Source organism: Dromaius novaehollandiae, chromosome 10 (assembly GCF_036370855.1).
Source record: "Dromaius novaehollandiae isolate bDroNov1 chromosome 10, bDroNov1.hap1, whole genome shotgun sequence".
Classification (NCBI taxonomy): domain Eukaryota; kingdom Metazoa; phylum Chordata; class Aves; order Casuariiformes; family Dromaiidae; genus Dromaius; species Dromaius novaehollandiae.
Genome location: NC_088107.1, coordinates 18510203 through 18531542, shown reverse-complemented (window position 1 = coordinate 18531542; position 21340 = coordinate 18510203). Strand labels below are relative to the sequence as shown.

The window sequence follows — 21340 nt, the reverse complement described above, 5'->3', positions numbered from 1 at the left end:
TTTTTTGGTAGCGGGAAGTGTGCTGCTGCGATTGGTGGGCATCGTGGCAGGCAGCTGCTGCGTTTTTACGCTCGCTCTTCGTACGGACTCACAAACCATTGCCTGAAAGGGACAGAGCTCTAGACACGATACACTATTTCCTTCCTTCCTTCAGATATGAAGAGAGAGAAGAAAGTTTCTCAACCAGAGATATGGTGGTACAGGTATTCATTTCAGCTAAGCACAAAGGGGTGAGGGGGCTGGGTGGCAAGACATACCTTTAATGAAGAGAGAGAGGGCAGAGCCGCTGGCTGCGGGTGTTTTCACTGGCGGCAGAGGACTACATCAGGCCGCGGCGTGCGACAGCATTCGTTGCAGGGATACAAGGGCTCACAAAAGGAGACGTGAGGGGATTCTCCCCTACCCTCTTCCAAGAGGCCAGGGATAAAAGGGAGTTTGAAAAGCAGGTCAGATGATCTTTGGCAAATGTTTCTTGAATATAGCCGAGTAACCCTGGCCCTGGCCCTGTCTTGCAGTGTCTGTACAGCTACTGTAGGTTGCTTGTCATCCTTAACTCTAGAATCAGGCTCGTTGTGAGGACAGATTAGCATAAGCTAGGACATGCTGCTTTTATATACAGTATCCATTTCTGCCAAAATGACTTTTGTACTTCACATATCCTTAAGTGTCCTTAACAGAGATATGGCTGGACCTTTAAGATGCATGCTGGATCCCACAGCAGGGAGACAAAGCACAGACGATTATCTGTCGTTATTTGGGGGCATTCTGTTCCTTCAGTATTTACTGTAAAATGTCTAAGGGATGGATTTGTTTAGTACACTATCTAAATGAACCTGTCTCATCTGGGAGAATGTCACAGTCATTATCTTAATTACAATAATTAAAGGTCTGAATACAGTAAAAGAGGAAAAACCCAGAGCCTTGAGAGTACGTTTGCATGCCAGACTTCTTGCTTGCAGAGATTTGCCTAGAAGGTTCTCGGTTTTGTCGTCTTGCTCAGACTTTGCCCTTGCTGCAAGCGTGCACTGCGCAGCGCAGAGCAGCGCGGCAGGAGCGGGACAGGGCGCTGCCCTGCCTAGGGAGCACCTCGCCCCCCCAGGCCTCCCCCCAGGCAGGTCTGCTTTCACAGATCTGAATGCGTTTGAATTAAGCCAAACCGGTATGTGAATTTCAAAGTTTCTGTAAACAATAACCAAACAGGAATGTGCATTTTGTGTATTTTTATGCAATTATCATCTTGTCCTTAGTTTTATTTTGTACGTTTCCCCCTCCTCCTGCCACCCCCCGGGCTGGTAATGCTGGTGCATAAGCCTTCAGGTTGGTTTCCAGTAACAGGCACACAACACACCTTTACCTGCCTTTCAAAATCTGGTTACTGACTTTTAGTCCAGGATAAATGCTAGTGATTGCATGTCAAATATTAAATAACAAGTGGGAAAAATGCTATTTTAAAGGCTCCAGTAGCTAAGTTTACTTTCAGCAATTAAGTACCAGAGGACAGAAATTGCTTCCAAGAAAGATGAAGGATTTACAAAGAACAGAAAACAAGCTAAGTATCATTTTGCTTCCTGTATGGGTCTGACTCCCATCTCAGACATCCCTGCCCACCCTTGCAAGCTCTGGGAACCAGAGCTTGGAGGCACATGAGCCCTTGTGAGCGACCAGCTCAAGGCAAGCGCAGGAGAGGGTTTGTACGAGGCAAGCCTTGGGGGACTCCTGGCATACGTTTAGAGGGTAGTTTTGCTCAAACTCACTGCTTAGTACAACTTTTATTCCTTGCAGGTTTTCCATGCTTACATTATTTCAGAGAGGTATTAAGTCTATAGAATTTGAAGCTGAATGTTTTGGTCATGTCATGACAAGAACTGCAATAAAACCATGAGTTTTCTTTAAGTAACCTTTTATGTCTTAGTCATCTCAGAGTCTCAGCCTATTGTTAGGCTATCTGACATGTAGAAAAGTTCTTTCACCTTTTGCTAATAACTTCATTTTATAGGCTTCAGCTTTGCACACACGAGTAGAATATGGTCGAACACTATTGACACAGCATTCTCCTGAATTATGACAATTTTATAGGCAAATTGTCATGACCTAATTGACTTGGGCATCTCTTTGGGTGCAGGAGGGAGAAAAGAAGCTCATTCAACTGATCACGTAGCTTCACCAGAAGCTTGAATTGGTGGAGGGTTTCCAGGTAAAAGTTGTCATTGATTTGAAGCTTTTTCTCCTTGCAGCACTCTCACATTTGCAGGCTGCGGTTTAGCAAGAGCAGTGCTGACACGGCATGCTACCAGGCAGCCCAGGGACAGGTTTGCCAGGTGGAAAGTGGGGGCAGGCCGTCACAGCCGAGCACAACACAAAATGCAAGACACTAAGATGGGGTCAGGGACTCACTGTTAAAGAGCTACTCTCTTTGGAGCCTATTACATGGCAGAGTTGACCATTTTTATCCCAATTCAAGTCATACTTTTATGAGATACTGGCACTGGCAGGGCCCGAGAGCCGTGGGACTCCAGGGCTCAAGCCTCCGCTGTCTCCTCAGCCCTTCATTCGCCATGTCACATCCACTTAGACTTTGAACAAACTGCAAACTCCCAAGTATGCTTATTCTCTCCTGCCCTCTTCAAACAGATCCATTTCCCTCAAGAGATGTTTGTTTTTTAGAAGCACTGACACCCAGCCTTCCCCCGCACCTTTTTGCAAGTAATAGCAGTCTGCCGTTATCACTGCTAGGAAGGACCCTAGCAGGAAGCCTGTCTTTCAGTTACGCTGCCTGTGACACATGGATCCTCATTGCTTCCAATTTCTCAATTGTATTTTCAGATCACTGACACGTTTGAGAAACTAAACAAGTCTAGTTGTACAAAGCAGAGGGACCCCAGCAAGTCCTGCCCTGCTCATCAGCCTGGTTCCACCAGCATCATACAGACTACGCCTTTCCTCTTTTTTCACGTGGGGATTCAGAGACAGATTAAAAACAGTAACAACTTTTGTTAAATAATATTTTGCTAGCTCTTTTGTCTCAGCTTGTTCTACAGTAGCATTGCCTGTATCACAGTGCTCTTTCTGCCTTTTGTTTGCCCATGCACTAGTGGGGCTCAGTATTTTGACTAAAATTTTTTGAGGCTTATTCCCTTTTCTTGGCATAGACTAATTCCACAGAGCCCAAATCGAGGAGTCTTTTGTCAGTGAAAGATAAAACAGGATGAATGGGAGCAGAGATAAGAAATTGTGACATTTACAGCCATTTAGACATAGCAAACCTACAGCTTGAGGATTTGGCCTTCTGTGAATTCAGTCCCAGAGTATTAGTGGATGCATTTGAAAGAATTTACAGAAAACACACTTAGAGTGCAAATAAAGAATATTAAAAACAAAACAAAGAAATACTTGTTACATTCTCCAGTGTATTTTAGCCAGCTGCAGGGCAGAAATATTAGATAGTTCTTACTACAGGCTGATCTTCCCCAAACTTAGCAAATACTAGTAGTTGCTTGGCTCATTTAACCATTTTTAGCTTTCTCAAGACAAAACCAGGTGGGACAGGGGAGAAAAACCATGCTTTTTTTTAAGCAATAAGCTCCTGACAACAGAAGACAATTAAAAGTGATATAGAGAGTCTCTTACCTAACTTAGTAAGATACTTAAACTGAGGTAGTAAATAGGAGCTGATGTTTTATCAAAAGCAGTCTATTTTTATCTGTAGCATTATTATGATGCTTTTCAGTTTTATTTTCTATGAAGACCTTTGCATAGGGAAAGAGTATTCAACAGCGGTGTAGACATGTTCCAACCAGCAAGGGCACAGAAAGAATGAAATTCAGTATTCAAGGACCATCACTTTGCATTCGTGCTCGTGCACAAATGAACAATGAACATTTTATGGCAAGTGCCTTTTCTTGCATCTTCTCATGACAGCAGCTTCTCTGGCTGCTGCGTTTGCAGGGCAGAGCACAACGTGCATGTTTGCACTGCACGTATTCCTTGTGCTCTGAGCACCACTGGCTTTTTCTTCTGCTGTCTCTTAACTTTGAGAAGAAGTTTAGTGGCAGAGAGCAAATAACAAACCTATTTTAATGTGCCAGGCTGATGCAGCAGCCTAGCGAGGTTCTGAGCAGGAATACAGTTTCTATAAGCCACTTAAGTGTGAAAAATGACTGTATTAAGATTAAAAAATTGAATTGCCTCTGCTGGGGCAGTATTGAGGCAAAGTGTTAATCTCTCTTTAAACTGCATGATCTAAGGATAGATCATTCTTGAAGGGAATTTTTGTGAGGATTTTTACAAAGGTTACGATATGGCCGGGGTGATCCAGAGACAATTTAAACCATCAAGGTTTTAAGTGCCCTGTTTGAGCATAGCTAGTGAACAGATGCTTAACTTCAGTACATGAGAACTGATATGGGGTCCATTTGAAATTAAGTCCTTTATCAGTAAAGTTTTCACTGTCAAGGTATGGGAAGAAACCACCACATATGTGCTGTCATGCCAGCCTCACTCTGTACAAGCAGGGAGGTTAGGGAAGGGATCCCGCCCATCTTTCCTGTGCCTCATGTCCAAGACTTCCACTGAGCAGGAAAAGCTAGTTGTGCCCAAGACACTGACAGCACTGCAGGTCGAGAAGGTACAAGGGAATAGGAAGAGACTGTGAATTTATACTCCAGAATTATAGATTCAAATCCTTGGTTTCCAGAACAAGGAAACCATTCCCATCTTATAAAGAAATTGAGTTGTGGCTTTCAAAGAGCATATATTTACTACTAGTATCCAATAAAAGTACTGTAATCTCTGAGTCAGTGAGGTTTGAAGCCTGGCCATTTCTTCTAATAATTAAAACCAGAAATCCTTCAGCTAATGAAGAACCACCCTGATCTGATCTGTTTGTAAGTGTATTTGCTGGATCAGATTGCTCCCACTGACAATAGCACATTACTGCTAATAACCAATGCAGCAGCCCAGTAAGGGCATATTAAGGAGTTCTCAGCACATCTCCAGCATCCACAAGAGAAGTTATTTCAATCAAATTGCTTAATAGAAATAGTATCACCATCACAAAGTGTTGTTACCAGGTTACCACCTCTTGAATCAAGACAATAACTTATTGCACCTTGACATTTCTCTATAGAAACACATCAGTATTTTAATATCAGCAGAAAACACAGTCCAATGGTAAACCATCTTCAGAAACCCATGATAAAGATTACAGAGGCTGAAACTGGCAACTGAAGTCTTGTCCCTAAGTGACAAACCTGCCATTGCTGATCTGCTCCACCCTTGTTCCAGGGAGAGGGGCAGCAAACCCAGGTGACCAGTTCCTTCAGCCTGTAGGCTTCCTCATGCACCAGGTAACCCCATGGCCCAGCCAAGCTCTCACTGGAACCTACCCAGAGCACTTCTCTTTCAAAAACCAAAGCAGCCTTCAAGGTGGGCATCACCATACATAAGCAGGTAGATTAGCTTCTGAATACATTATTTCATAAAATGAACAGCATCACTTGCAAGAAGATTAGCACATGCGGGTTTCAAACCAAATTATTCAAGCCCTTACAACACAGTAATAAAACCTGACCACACCTCTGAGCCAGGCTCAGTGCACTTACCAACCCTGTACCAAAAGCACTAGCAACTCTGAAGAAAAGCTCATTTTTTTGTCCCCCATCAAACAAATCATACCCCAAATAATAAGTCAAGAAAGGGCAAACCAACCTGCTTGTTCACAGCAGAAGTTCTCCAGGAGGGAAGAGCCCTTTCTTTGAGCTGGCATCATGACCATCCCAGCAATTGCAGGCAAAAATCACAAGCCCCAGCTGCAAGGAGATACTGCAGAGGGGAACCAGTGTTAAATAGAGGTGTTAAATAGCTCACAACAGCAACCAGCTGGGTGAGGGGCTGTGGCTCTGTGATCTGAGCCTGGGAGGGGCATGAGAGCACCTGGGCTGGGAAGGCCTAAAGGCCTCCAGCGACCTTCAACACCTAAAAGTGGCATTTCCAGCTGCCCCCAGGGCTTGCTGTGGGGCATACGTGTTGGTAACACTGGCACCATCAGCATGTTGGTAGTCCTCAGGTGTCTCCTATTCAGGCTGAGCATGATGCCGCATGGTTAGTGACAAAGGGAAAAAAACAGTCTCTCTTCAGTTTTTGAAACCTTACAAATATTTCTCTCAAATGTGATTTTCTAACTATTGTAACACTTACTTACAACAACAATATAAACTGGGAGTTCTATAAGAAAATGTGAAGAAAACAAGCATCAGTTAAGATAATTTATTTGACATTGGTCAGATCATCGGGGAGCATGAACCAGCTTCCAGCCCACACTAGATATCGCAATCTGTGCTTTCTAAAAATGGGTCCACAACGGAACCTGAAAGGAGTCCCTTCATCCCTGTTCTGAAGGCATCTCCTTCCATGCACACACCGCTATTGGACATGCAACTGCACACAGGAGGTGCAGACACGTCTACTCTGCGCTTCCCGCATTGTTTCTCCTCTGACATCTACATCAAATACCCTAAGTCTTATGAAAAGAAAAGGAAGTCCTCCTCCTCTTACTTCTTTTTAAGAAGTAAACAGGTGTTTCTTCAGCATCTCAACCCTTATTTTGCAAGGAGTCATTTTAACAGCCCACTTATTTGCAGGAAAAGGTTGAGCCCAGAAGGTCTCAGACTGGTCCAGCTCCCATTACTGACTCGTCCTTACTTCATGCTGCTGCTGAAGGGACATGGGAAGCAGCACGCTGCAAAGCTAAGAGGACCTCAAGGATGCAAGATTACACTGTTTTTCGGAGGAAGTGCTCTCAGTCACACCCACCCAACCCTGTCGATACACTTCTTAAGAGCAAAGTATCTGCCAGAGATGGAACATTTTGGTGTGTGTAGATGTGCATGAAAGGAAGGGAGGAATTCTGTGTACCTGTGGGTCTGTCTGATTAGAGTGGGGCTCCTAATTGCATAGAAGAAACTTGGAAAAAAAACTTTGCCATCATATAGAGAAGCCAAGTAGTAAGTGAAAAACATTTATGCTGTTCCTTGTAGAGGTGATGTGATGGATCTCAACTCATCATGGATTCTGCATAGACCTCGCTCATAGCCTTGGAGCTAAACACATGATAGTAACATGTATGCTACATATGTGACTAGAAAACAACAAACAAGCCTGTTTATGTATTCATAAAGTCTTTCTGAAAATAGCAATTCCAGTAAATTGCTGCTATAAATAACACAAAAATGAAATGTCATCCAAATGTTTAGTTATATTTTACATTATGACTATATGGAATTACATATGCAACTACTACCAGAAAGCATAATTGGTTTTAGGATCCCCAGGGATCGTAAGTACGTAAGCTGAATGAGTACATCTATATATAACTTCTGTGACAGAGACACGTTTCAGTAATGTTTACAGCTTGCAGGGTGTGCTTACTAAACCAGTCAACCAATTCTTTCTTGATGTGCAGGTGCATTTTCAGTTCAGTCAAGTGTGTGATAATCAGCCTTGACAGAGCTTTGAAAGTATTAAAATTCTGTTGTATATACTGGAGTTAACATATTTGCTGTCACTCTTTACCAATTAATCTGTCTTCATTATAGCCATATCATTTTACCTGCTTAAAGCGTGCTTGATCTAATCCTACTATTTTAGGGAATAACTTATCATTATTATGCTTGTGTTATTAAAAAAACCTATGGATATTTGTTTATCCACATTAATGTGTTTCACTGCACATCAACACATATTGCTCCATATTAGTTTAGCCATGAAATATAATTAGCTTTCTCTTGTGTCAAACAGAATAGCATTTACAGGTGTGAAGGGATGTAGTACGCTGCTTAGCTACTACAACCACCTATACCGGGCACTCGTCAGCGGTCCCCCAAGCCTTGGTACTCTGTGTGTCATAGCCCAGGTGGTCTTTTCTTTCCTAAAACCATGCTTATTACTGAGGGGAATTTCTGCTTTGTGCATGTTGCCTTTCCTGAGAATTAGCATTACTGAGCTAATAGCGGTAACGTGCCTCCTTCCTTAGCACGTTGCACTGAGCTGACTGAGCGCTACTGGAGGCAGTGATTTAGCTGGAGAGGAACATGCGACTCTCTGATCTGTAGCTGCACATTGCATTTGAAAGTCAGAGGGAAGGAGTTATGTCCACAGGTAACTTTCACACTGATCTCGTGAAATAACAGCACTGGCTCAGTATTTTGCATTTGCACAACAGTTGTAAGATTAATACAAGATTTTATTTGTGAAGCCTTGCAATGGCAGTGGGAGTTAGGCATTCTTCTTTCACATGTAGAGGGGAAATTGAGAAAAAAGGAAAGTGAAATGTCCTAAACCGTAGAGGAAATCTGTCCCAGAATAAACTCGGTTATCCGGGTTTCTAACAGTAGAACTCTGAGTCATGACAGCATCCCTTTCTCGGTACGCACGGAGCACACGCCGGCTCTGCGCCAGCCACCGGCGTGCTCCCGCCCGCCCCGGGTTTGGCCGGGAGTTCTGCCCCTGAGAGCACCGGGGCTGAGTGCTGGGGCTAGCGCTGCGTCGCTCAGAAGTTTGCCTCAGTGTTTTTCTGATGTAAGGTTTTGTATTTTCCTTCAGCAGCAGCTGGGCTGCCAGCATCCTGTGGATTTGCTTGGCCTAAAAGGAAGGCGATGCCATGCGGTATCGCCCACAGACAGACATCCTATGAACAGATTTAGGATTTGTTTTTCCAGATTCGATGTGCCTATTCACACTATTTTGATTTTGTCCAGTATGGAGCATGAACACATGAAAAAATTCTAACTTTCTGGTTTGTGAAAAATTTGAACAGTTAGGTATTTGTTTTCATTTTGCATGAAAAATTTTCATCGAAATACACTCATTAGTGTAACTGCTACTTAATGATAATGGAAACGCCTTATTATTTACATCAAAGTAGATCTTATACTATAAATAACCAGTTCAACACTTTGATATGAATCTCAGTAAAACTAAAATAGACTATTTATTTCGACTGTTACATCACTTTATGATATTTCAGTATTTTTAATGAATATTGGTTGCAAATAAATAACCACACAGGCAGATATGATCAAAGCAGCTTCATGACAAACTAGTTCCGTCATAAAATAATGAAGAAAATAATAAATATTTCGTATGTTAAAATATTATGAATTTTTATTCAAATTTTCTGAACGTAATTTAATCTTTCCGCAGAATATTTTTTTGTTGAAATCTATACAATTTTTTTGAATTTATTCAGTTAAAATAACATTTTCTGGTGCAAAAGTTCTGACTACCTTTGTGACATTGACTTCCCCTGAAATCTGTGCTTTGCTTTTGACCTTTTCAGAAGACAAGAGGCTTTGAAAGTCTTTCTCTCTTTTCTCATAGATGTGCAATGGTTTAGAGCAGCCCAGGAAGCAACAACGTTCTGACCTCAACGGGCCGATAGATAACAACAACACTCCCGAGGTAGGTGCCCCGGACCGCTGGGCTGCCTGTGTCCCGGGTCAGGCTTGGACGGGGGGCGGGGAGGCCCTCACCGTCAGCGCTCTCACACCCGTCCTTAGGCGCTGTTTCTTTTCCTGACCTGGCCGTAAACTCCAGGCGTGCGCGTAGCTAAGAGCCTTCGAACTGTGCCCAGGACTCAGCTGCTGCCACAGTCATTCCCTGTGGCTGCCCCCAGCACGTGCTCGGGCCTGAAATGCTCTGATGACACGAAGAAGAGGGAGACGATTTCAGAAATTCTCTTTTGGATTACTGGAGAGTAAAAGCAGCATCGAAAAGGAATGGGTTGCTGCATCTTTGCGTGTGTGTGCGTGTGTGCGCGTGCGTGTGTGTGTAACGTTATTATTTGAAGCCAAAGGACTGCTGAATTCTCAAAGGAATACTCTCTCTTTGAATAACCCCTAGTGTCAGCACATCATTCGGTGCCGAGGGCTCGAGTGAGTCACAGCCCTTTGAGGCCTCTGGGGCAAGACGGGTCCCTGCTCGGTCGGCTGTGGGGAGGGCAGGGCGACAGGCAGCCCTGCCTGTGTCGCTGGAGGCTGGGGCAGAGAAGACGTCTAAGGATGCAGGATGAGGTTGTGCTGGAGGCTACACAAAGCGAAATGAAATCCAGGCTTAAAAGGGCACATCTGATATCTCAAAAACATGCCACATATTTAGCCTGTAACATTGATGAGGAGGCACACTGTGGAAGCCTTTTCCCATAATGGGGAAATCAGCCCCTTTCCCGGACCCAGCAGCGCCTGAGGAGGCTGCCGTAGGACGAGGCTGGGCGGCTTCGCCGAGCGCTGCCCCGGCCCTGCTGCGCGGGAGCCGCACGGGCTACAGCCGGGGCAGCTTTTATGCACTGACCGAGACTCTCGTTTTGCGAAATGTTGTCAGTTGTTCTTCCTCGTAATTTTGGGAAATGATTAATAGGCAGTGTGATCTGGCGCACGAAGTGCAGCTGGCGTTGCTCGCTTGGCACCGACTTCCCGGCTCACTTGCGTTTTCTTCCCTTCACCCTCTGGGCCCCCTGCCCCAGCTGACGTTTTGTGCGGTTGTACCTACTTGAAATGCTGTGAGATTTCAGGCAAAAAGTGCTGGGTTACAGGTTGTACTTAATTACTATGACATAATATTCTTCACTATGCTATGCTATCTGTATAGCGGCTATGCAGAAGTTATGCAGAGAAAAGTGAAGATTTTTTAAACAGTGCTCAGCTGTTTAAATATAATATGAATTATACTTCGGTTCGTGAAAATGATTTTGTTACATTTATACCATATGTTATTTTTATTTCCTAACAGACAAAGAAAGTGTCTTCATTTCCAAGTTTTGTTGATGGTAAGTTTTACATGGTTCCTAGTTAAAGTAGTATAAAACAGAAGCAAGTCTTTTAATATATTTTAAAGGAGTCAAATTCTAAAAACTAGTCACTGAAAAGTTTATTAAATAAACAACTAAAAACTATTTCTGTTCAGCATATATCATATGTAGAAGCATGTAACACTTTCATCCCCCCCGTGGCAATGGGAAGCTGGTGGCGATAAGCAGGAGGAGCTCTGGGAAGGATTAAAGTGGAGATGGAGACAGCTACCGACCCAGACGGGGGTTCAAGGGGGTAAGAGGGGCGGTTTACGACGGTGCGTATCGATATTTATCGGGGAGCACGGTGCGCAGGAGGGAGTCACTCAGCTGTTGAGAGCAGCCCCGGGTCGTCTGCAAGGGGTACCGGTATTGCAGCCTGGGAATCCCAGCTGTAGGCACAAACCTAGAGGATCTCTTCATCTAAAAAAAAATTGGTGATCCAAAATGGAGAAAATGGGGAACATACTTTCCTCTCTTTAGCAGAACCATGTGTTTATGTGTTTCTTCAGTTGTCTATGGATCAAAGAATGTTAATATTTTTCAGTATAATCCCATTTAATCTCTGTCCATTTTCTCCTTGCTTTAATAAATTGACCTAAAATATTTTTCTCCAAACAGAAAGAAAACATGTAATAGCAGTGCAGGGGAGATTGAAGAACGCTGTATGGGGAAAATACATACAGCTCTTTCTACAAAGGAAGTGTCTACACCACAAAATGAGCAAAGGCAATGGGGAACTGCTAGAGATCTGGCCCCTTTCACCTGCCCTGACATACTTTTTTCCCTGCGATGGGAACAATAAATGAATGTTAAAAATTTGATTTCTAATGCCCACCTCGAGAAAAACCTTACTGCCATTTAGAATAATACACCTGTTCAATACATTTTTTCCCTTATTCCCTGATCTCATCAGCTTGACTAGCAGCTTCTCTTTTCAGTCATTTCCTTCAAGAGCCAGAGCAAATGGAAAGTTCAAAGATTGCCCCCTTTTCTTAGATTGACATCTGAAGGAAATTACATATAACACTTGACATGTACTGGCTAACAGGCCCTAAATAGAGGTAAATTAAATACATTCCCCAGAGGCAGAAGAGTCAAGAAAGAAACCTGATCCTTTGTAATAAGCAGCTACTGATTGTAGAGTGGACAACAGTAAAGGGAAGGCAGCATGACTGGAGCAATTTAAAAAAAAAAAGCTAGAAAATTTAAGTAACACTTCTCAGCGCTTGCAGATAAAATCAAATGTTTTCATTTTATCGGGATAAAAAGGTGATGTCTTTTTCTGAAAATCACTTCACTAGTCCTCTGTCGGAAATGGGACAGGTACCCTTTAAGATAGCATGAAACATTTTTTTTTGTTAAATCATTTTCCTTTTCTGATTTTTTTTCTTGAATAGCATAGTATGAGAGGGTAAGCTGTCTATTGTTTTCTTTCTATTGCAGATATTATATAGCATTTTCTAATATAAGGAAGTATATAGCTCATCAGGAGCTTGTGATAGGTAATAACACTGCTCTGTGAATCCAAAGAAAAAACACAGTTTTTATTATTAATTTGTACTTAGAGTCTCAAAGGGAACAGGGCCCCACTGAATGTAAGAAAAGCGTCTGCCAGCTAACGCTGTGTGTTTGCCTGTTCTTCGCTGAGCTTTGATGGAGATACCACAACTGTATTCTGGTCAGCATTTAGCTGCACAAGCACGTGCTTACAGCAAGGCTCCTTAACTACAGGAGCTATATTTACAGCTGTATGAATGCACGATATTTTTGCATATGAAGTATGGACATAAAAACAGGCATAAAAATACTGGGAATGTGTCCCTTTGCTATTATAACTGTTATCATAATTGCTATTTGCTATTATAATTGTTTCAGTAGCAGTACTGTTACAGGCTTGTAGTGGTAATTAGTGCTGTGTTCAGGGGTTGTGGCCCATTTCCTGTCTCTTTTTGGCCTGTCACCACAAGTCCAATTCCCCTGCACAGTCACAACCACGGTGGAATAGACAAAGCAGCCGAAATATGGAAGCGGCACAGAGGCACGCTGCACGGTGACGTGTGTCCTGTGTCCGTTTGTTTCCTGCTAATGCAAAGTCTTCATCCGGCAGCGCCGGCACCCTGAGGGCTCAGGGACTTCGTGGGGCGTGAGGCTGCTCAGCAGCAAGCTGAAAGTGCTTCTGTGCTCTGAGCGCAGTCCCTAAAGGCTGTCTGACCCTTAAATATATTTATCTAAAAAGCACATGTTAACCAAAAACCCCCTAAGAGATTTTTAAATTCAGTTATGCTGAGTTATTGAATGAGTATTCTTTTTCTTATTTTATGAATACAAAAAATAATTTAAAAATGTTTAGAGGTAGTATACTGACATAGTCTGCTGATCTAGAAATCTGTTTAATGTATGCTTATTCCATTAATAGATCAGCAGAAAATCAAGTAACCTCTATTACATTGATAGGATATTGCAGAAATTTACAGGTAAATTTTTCGGAAGCAGTTATCTAATTTCTAAATATCAATACCCAACACAAAATCCCAGTCTGTGTTCAAGCCAAACTCATCTTCAACTTTCAGATGTATTTATTTCTTGTTCCCTTCCTCATCAGTAAACCTTACACTTGCTTACTGTCAAGGGCATGCTTAAGTGCTCTGATGAACTGGGACCTCAGCCAAGTCTGCATTTTTATATTATTTAAAGCTGTCACAGAAAGGGAGAGAAAAAAAAAGAAAAAAAACCTTGGGTAACCCAGCTTGACCCTGGCAATTTTCAATACCATTCCTTACATCCTCCCAACAGATGTTTTATCTTACCTGACAGTTGCTTCCATTTCCTTCATGATGGGAAATGTATGTTGGAAATGTTTTCTGCCCAGCATGCTTTCAGCTTTTTGTATTAGCTACTGCTATAAGCATTTTAAAATGCTGTTCTGGAAGCTGTGCAGTTTGCCAGGATTTGTTGCTGGTATAATGATTCTGCAAAAATGACTTGCTAATGCTGTAAAGAGATAGTGAGACTATATCAAAAAAAAGTAGACTTTAAAGAATCCAAATAAATAAAATCCTAAGATAATAAAATTGCTTAAAATCCCAGGTTATTTCCATTTTCAAGAAGTTTTAAAGACAAATTAGTTAAAAAAAACACTTTTGCTGTCACAAAACTGCCAAGATACGAGAAGAATTCCTCATTCCCTTTGTAACACTCACTAATTTCACAGACCCTGAGGTAGGGTGAGAATTACTGTTTCATGCTCTGAGATGCCAACAGTATATGTATGCATACAAATATCTCTGAAGTTGTGTCTTCGAAAGGCAAGTGCCTTTGACATAGCCTCGTAGTGGTTTGGAAATCACAAAAAAAGGTCTTTCTCAAAGATGCAAAAAGCACAGCTATAACGAGCTTTTGAGATGGAAATGAAGTAGACTAAGGGACCGATATGTTTGAAATAACCAGCACAGCTTTTTTTTGCTGGCAGATCCTGCAACAATATACGTTAGAGTTTTGGTCTTTGCCTGACATACTGTAAAAGACTGTAAAAGAATTACTGGCTGTAAAAGAATTTGTATCAAGAATTCCAATTTTATTTCGCTTCATACACAAAAAAATAACACAAGAAAGTTAATCTAAATTAACTGTTAAAGAGGCTAGTTAAACTGATTTAAACAATACATGGGCAACCATATTTCAGAGTTAAAGCAACCTTGATTCGATTTAGCCCGATTTACTTGGCCTGAAGCAAATGAAGGTAAACTAAATTAAAGCCACTTTAATTTTAGATAAGAGTGTTGCTGCAGGTATCTAATGAAGTTTAACTAATCCACATTAAATTCACATCCTTAATTAATTTCCCTCTTTGCTACTCTTGAAACAAGGTATCCACACAATGCAATATTACTGTGTTTTGTTGCATGCTGAAAGAGGTGGCGACATATGAGAGTTTTAGGCCTGAAAAGACATTACCTGAATAACATCAAAAAAGGTACTATATAAAATACATCATCCACCTACTGAAAAAAGTAATGGTGCAGAGATTTAAGCAAATGGGATACGTGCTATAGCAAGGGGAGTTTCATTTTGTTTGATTTCATTCACTCAATTAGCCCTGCAGAATAAGGATGGTATTTTGAGATATTGAAAGACTTGGCCTTCATGAAGAGTTTCAGTGACTTGTTTAATTAGTAGATTCCCAAGGGTTTGATTGAGGTTTCTCACATTTTAAGTGGAGAGAGGTTTCTCACACTTTCAGAGGAGATTGTCATGCTATCTTTTATTCTTCCCAATACACTGGGAATTTCAGATTTCTCAGAATTCTGTTCTGAGTTGTAATGAAGATCCAGATCATTGCTGGATTGTGATCGAAAGCAAAATCTGCCCTCCTGTTGTATATAACTATCGTTTGGAGGTTTGAAACTGCAGTGTTTCCTAGCAAAACAAATGGCTCCATTTTGTGCAAGTGTTGTTAGTTAGTGTTAGGTCTCTGAAGAGTGTAGGGCTGTTAGATTGGTTTTTTTTTAATGTACTTTGATTACTGCATTACTAAGACCGGTTTGTTTTGCTGGGGGGGCTGACATTTACAGCAAGCAAATGTGAGATCTGCATGGATGTGTAGAAGGCAGCAGCATTTCCTGAAGAAGAAAGTTGTTTTAATCAAGTTTATTTTCTGTTGAAAGACTGTTTGTCTAAATTCCAACAGGAAAACAAGGGATAGAAGTGCTCATTAAGGGACATATGTGTAAAGCACTATTTCAGAGAATTTCATCAAGGTAGCATGTCATTTATTTTTCCTACTCCACATATTACTCTTCCACGCTCAATTGATTATAAAGAAGTCAAACAAATCCACTGTACCAGGAAACTTTTTTTTTAATTAGCATCTCCATTCAGTGTCCTTTTCCTCCTCACACATGAAATGGATGTCCTTCAAGAAAAGGTGTTGGCAAGTTGATACAGCTCAAAGCAAATTCCTTCTATAAAACTTTTGGGGAACAGAGAGTATTTACAGCCAAGGGCTTTGAGCCAAACTGTGGAACAACTGCTCTTTAGTGTTGATCTAATCAAGCTAGATGTAAAGCTTAGCAGCTGAATAAAAGGGATGAGCATAGCCCCAGTACAGTATAAATACCATCCTTTATTCATCTTCTCTTCTCCCTGCCCCCTCTTTTTCATCCTCAAAGAGGATGAAGAACAACTTGCGAAATACAAGTTAATGTGAGAACTGCACCAAAGTCACTGTGTAATTAATACTAAGCACATGCAGAGGCATTCTGTTGAATCAAGGCTACATTTAAAAAAACATGAAGACTTTTTAAGTTTCACTATTTTCCTCTCTTTCTTGCATCAAATTTTTCTTAATCTTTCCATATGCATCTTTTCCATAACTGCCCCTGGTGACTGCCCGGCTCTCAGAGGAAAAGGCTGCATGACCTGTTGTACAGGTGCCGCTGCTAGCCCGTCAATGTTGCACTGAACTGTTGTACTGAACAGTGTGTTTCTCAGTTTGTATTAGCTGTACCAGCCTGACAACCATATTTCTCTGTCAGTCCCTAAATTCAGGCCTTGCATATCACTAAACATCAAGATACCTACTCATGTCTCTCATTTCCTAATCTTTCTTAAATGTTAAGTTTTATGGTGGACCTTTGCTGAAGCAAAGTCCACCTTTGTCCCCATTGCAATAAGTATTTCTGCCTGAGTTAACGTTTGTATGCTTCTTCAAATATCTTGGCAAATGTGGGAACACAAATCTGTATTCAAAAACAAGTTTAGTTCAGGCATTGTAGCAATCATACATGTAAATATTAAGAAAGTTATGATAAAGGAGCCTACGAGCATTTATGAGGTGGTAAGTAATTCCAACATGTTTATCAGTGCAGCACAGCAAACGGTTTCCTAGAGTTTTCCTTTAGAATTCCACAACTGAAACATTACACAGTGTCTGGAATACTGGATGTTTGGTCTATATGTTTTGGTGAAATAATTATAGGAAAAACTCGGTTTATTTTGCACTGAATTTCTTCTTCTAATTAGTATTAGAAAAGGCATTAGGAAAAGGTTGCTCCAGCCATAACACCCTTTATTCAGTTGTTGGTCTCAGTGCTGGCCGTGGCGAGGTGTAACTGTGCCATGTCCTTCAGTTCCAGGGCCCTGTGAGCCCGAGGACCTCATTGATGGGATCATCTTTGCGGCCAACTACTTGGGCTCCACTCAGCTGCTCTCCGAGCGAAACCCTTCCAAAAATATACGCATGATGCAGGCCCAGGAGGCAGTGAGCCGCGTGAAGGTAGGGACTGGTACAGTCCGTAGCATACGCTCTGATCCATTGAGAGCTGATCTCCAAACACGAGGGGATCTGCAGCTTGAAACCTATCCTGAAGTGTAGTATAGCCTGGCACTCTAAATGCCATCCCACCTTGCAGTGCTTAATATTAAAACACCTACACCATCTCTGAGAAACAGAATCCAAATTATTCCAGAAGCAATTTGAAATTGTTTGAAAGCTGTATGAGGAATTTAAGTATTACGGACAAATTGCAGATTGTAAGTAGAAAATATTCCAGTGGCAAAGCACAGATTATTTGTTTGACTGGGGTTTTCCTGTCATGTCATTAAATCTTTTAACTTATTACAAATTGTGGAGATCACTCTGAATGTATCAAATATTACTTTTTTAGGGCAAGAAGGTTCACGTTTGGATTTGGTGCCATATACTGTCATCAATTTTCATGTAAATAGTGTAGCATAGAATGCTTCAGACAGATGTGCAGCAAAATGTGGTTTTTGGTTAATAATCCAAGTAGGAGAATTTTCTTTTATGATTTTTTTGTGGAATTGCTATAAATACCTCATTGGATTAAGCAGATGGCTAGACAAAGGTAGTTTTAAGTGTTAATTAGAAAAATTATATGCTTATTGAGTAAAATATTTAATCAGTAAAAACTGCATATTCTTGAAAAAAACCCATGTAAGAAAAATCATTGTCTAGAGGCTGTCTTGACAGATGATTGATTTGGTCTTTAGAAAGGAATGGAAGGCAAGAAAGGTCCAGTTCCTTAAACTTTTCAGATCTTTGAATTTCTGATTAGGATGTTGCAATGTCTCAAGCAGTAAGTGATGGTTGATTGCAGTTAAACCTAAAAACTAAACTAAAAGCCCTAAAAAATGTTTTGTGTATTAATAGCAATCCAAATCTATCAGGGATACTTGATTACTTTAGATAGGCTTGGAAGAGACTTTAACTTATGTTTTATTCAAAAATGACATGTAGACATATGATTAATATGACTAGAATATTAATAGAAAACCTTGAGCTTAAAATAGTGCATGTACTGTCATTTTAGATCGTTGTGTATTCAGCAGTGTAGATGTAATGAGCAGCCATTAACAGACGACACTCTTTGGTATTTTTTGTAATCAGTCAACAACATGCATAACCCCATTAAAACCAATATGCTTCAAAACTGCATAGAATATAAACAAACCTTTATCTTCCTTTCACATCCTTCCCCTGCTGTCCCCAAATTTTTAGTTTTTAACAGTCTGGATTCATAGTCAAAAGGTTTCCCTGACTTCACACACTGTGTTTTCTCTTTCTTTGTGTGTACATCTGTCTGCACTCTTTTTTTATGCTATTCCTCAGAGGATGCAAAAGGCGGCTAAAATCAAGAAAAAAGCGGTGTGTAAACTGTTTTTCTTGAATGCTAATGTTTACTTACATTTTTGTTGTACTTGTTCTCCATGGGGTGTTGTGTCTTTCATTATGGGTCCTCATAAAGTTGTCATTTTGGTTTCTTCTTTGTTAAAGTAGTAGCACACGGGATGGAATAAAATGAACTCATTTTCGTCATTGTTCACTCGCTAGAGTGCCTGTCTGCTGCTGCTCTTCTTCTGTTCAATAGCTGTGATTTGTTCAGTCCAGAGATACAGCCAGTGTTATCCAGGAGATTTTTTTAATGCAATGCTTATGTTTATTTTACTAACAGAAGCAGTTAATTCTGTGTAATCTATTTCCTACGCCTGTGACTTACCGTATATTTATTTATTGTTGATATTTAAAAACAAATTAATAAATTTATCAGATAGTAGCTGGAGCAATTCATACAGGGCACATTTCACCCAGTTAAAAAAATACACTTCAGTTAGCTAAACACAGCTGTCAAAAATACCACTAAAATTCATCTTGCTTTTGTGATGGTCTCCAATGTAAATAACATGATCTTTGCAACAGTGATGTGCTGCTTTGTATTTTGTTGGACACAGTATTCTTCAATTGAACTTAATATGAATGAATTATACGCAGAGCACAGTTGTTTTAAGCACAGAATAGAGCAGCAAGTGCATCGTTCTTCCCTGCCCTGTCTCATCGCAGAGGCCAGCTCTGACCGGGAGGCTGCTGCCTGCCCCTGGCACCGGGTGAGCCAGGCTGGGACGCTGCACTCAGGCTGTGGCCAACCGCAGTCGCAGCGGTGCACTGTGGACCACCACTGCCTGCAGCAATAACTGGGGTCTTGCTGGGACTCAGCGTATTAGGGGGGCTCTTGGATAGGACTTCAGTGAGGGATAGGTGCCGCTTTCCTACTTGGTCTTCCATCTCCTTGCCTGGGCAGAGCCCGGCGCCACGCTTTGGAAACCATGTGGCATTATACAGCAGTCCCCCTTGCTCTGCAAACAGGTTGAGAGGGGAAATATTTCCCTGCAGGCTTCCTAGCGAGCAGTGCTCAGGAGTTCATGTCTAAAAGTCATCCAATGGCTTTATGTGAAATCAGAGAGGTATAGTCCAGCTTTCAGTTCTTTATTGTCTGGAAAAAACGAACTAAAACTCACCGCAGTACTGAGCACCAGCTTGCGTTTTTGTTGGGGAGCTCACTGAAGACGGCCAGGGCTCAGCAGCTCCTGGCGGGTAAATCACTTCCTCAGTTCTGCTCCTGGTGCCTCGAGAGCTGAAGTGCATCAGTGAGGCAGTGGGGAAAGAGCAGCCGTGCTCTTCCACCCTGTTCTGGCTATAAACAGAGAATTTTAGCACCCAAGCTGTCAATCCCACAGGCTCTGCAAATTCAGTCTTACCCAAAAAATAAGAGCATGCTTCACTCTTCTGTGCAATAAACACCTTCTTTGCATGTATTTGGAAGCACCTTTGAATAGCTATCTATGTAGCGGTTTAACAATGCAATTGCTTCACATCACGTTATGCTCCAAGTGATCAGTGAATTTGTCATTCTAAAGAGGAAATTAAAATTGCACTTGTAACCAAGCGTCTGTCTTTTAGACTTCAGAGGGAGATTCCCAGGCTTTGACTGAAGTGGATCTGTTCATCTCCACACAGAGAATTAAAGTTTTAAATGCAGACACACAGGTAAGTTATGATTTAAAATTCTGCAAGAATAATGTTGATTGTTTCTGAGCAGTCTTGCATCAGACTGTGCTCTTATACTGTTTGTCGGAAACTACTAAATTTGGATAAATTCACTTCTGTGAGAATATTCAGAAAGAGCGTTGTTAAACATGCTTAGAAATATTATTGCTCTTACACTTGCCATTTGCCAACGTAATAATACTGAGAACAGTTTTACTTACTTGATGTGTTGGAAAATGTCTGCACATCATTGAGATCTATAATTCAATTTAGAAAAAGATTCAAAAGTCTTCCAGCATGCATTTACCCTGTTTCTCTGCAACAGTTTCACTATCCAAATTTGTGAGCTAACAGGGAGGTCATTTGCTGCTTTGATTAAGGCATTTGTATCTTGCCATTTTTAACATTTAATGTCCAATTTTTCACGTTTGAGCTACCATCGTCTTTACTGAAGGTAAACTATTAATTATTTATATTAAAGAAGTAGCTGGAGACTACAATAACAATCAGCCTCTTTTTCTAGGAATTATTCATACATTCACTAAGAGGCAATCTTTGTAGGGAAGATTTTTTTCATAAGGAAATTGCAATTAATAACATATAATTCATACATGGACTCCAATACTTAGTATAGTAATCTAACAAGATCTCTTTAGACTTTGATCATACTTACAGAAATTCTTTAAATTTTAATTCTTACAAGAAGCTTAGAACACAAACATCTTAGTGATGTTTGCTTCAGTTTTCATTAAAAAAAGTCCACTGTATCCAGCTAGTAGCAGTAGAAAAGTGAGAAGACCTCAGGTTACCATAAGGAAAGATCAGTGGTACCAGGACATTGTATTGCTGCTTTGAATGGAGCCAGTTCTGTCACCCCAGCAACACTGCCACTGTTTAGTTGCTCAAACATTTAGTTATTGAATATATGCAGCCAAGGTGACCGCCTGCTCAGTATATGTGGTCGGATCAGCCCTAGGTTTGGCCACACGCCTGCTTCTAATCAGGGCAGCCCCCCTCAGTGCTGTGCTCCAGGCACCTGCAGCCAGCGAGTGCAGCTGGCAGGATCATCTCAGCAGCCCTCCCCTCTCCTCGCTCAGCCAGAGAAGACAAGCTGAGTGAAGCAGCTGGGAGAGCTAGCAGAGAAAAAGGAAGAT

General features: G+C 41.3%; 1 protein-coding gene across 5 annotated transcripts in view; it reads left to right on the top strand.

Moving 5' to 3' along the window:
* APBA2 (amyloid beta precursor protein binding family A member 2) overlaps nt 1–21340 on the top strand; it is a 112422-nt gene that overhangs the window by 69126 nt on the left and 21956 nt on the right. For 4 of the 5 annotated variants that reach the window (XM_064517486.1, XM_064517485.1, XM_064517483.1 and 1 more), the window contains exons 3-7: nt 9376–9456; nt 10783–10819; nt 16972–17117; nt 18474–18509; nt 20100–20186. In XM_064517486.1, the coding sequence (XP_064373556.1) occupies nt 9376–9456; nt 10783–10819; nt 16972–17117; nt 18474–18509; nt 20100–20186 (387 nt within the window). The remainder of the gene's footprint in view (nt 1–9375; nt 9457–10782; nt 10820–16971; nt 17118–18473; nt 18510–20099; nt 20187–21340) is intronic. The other variant, XM_064517484.1, reaches the window with a different exon arrangement.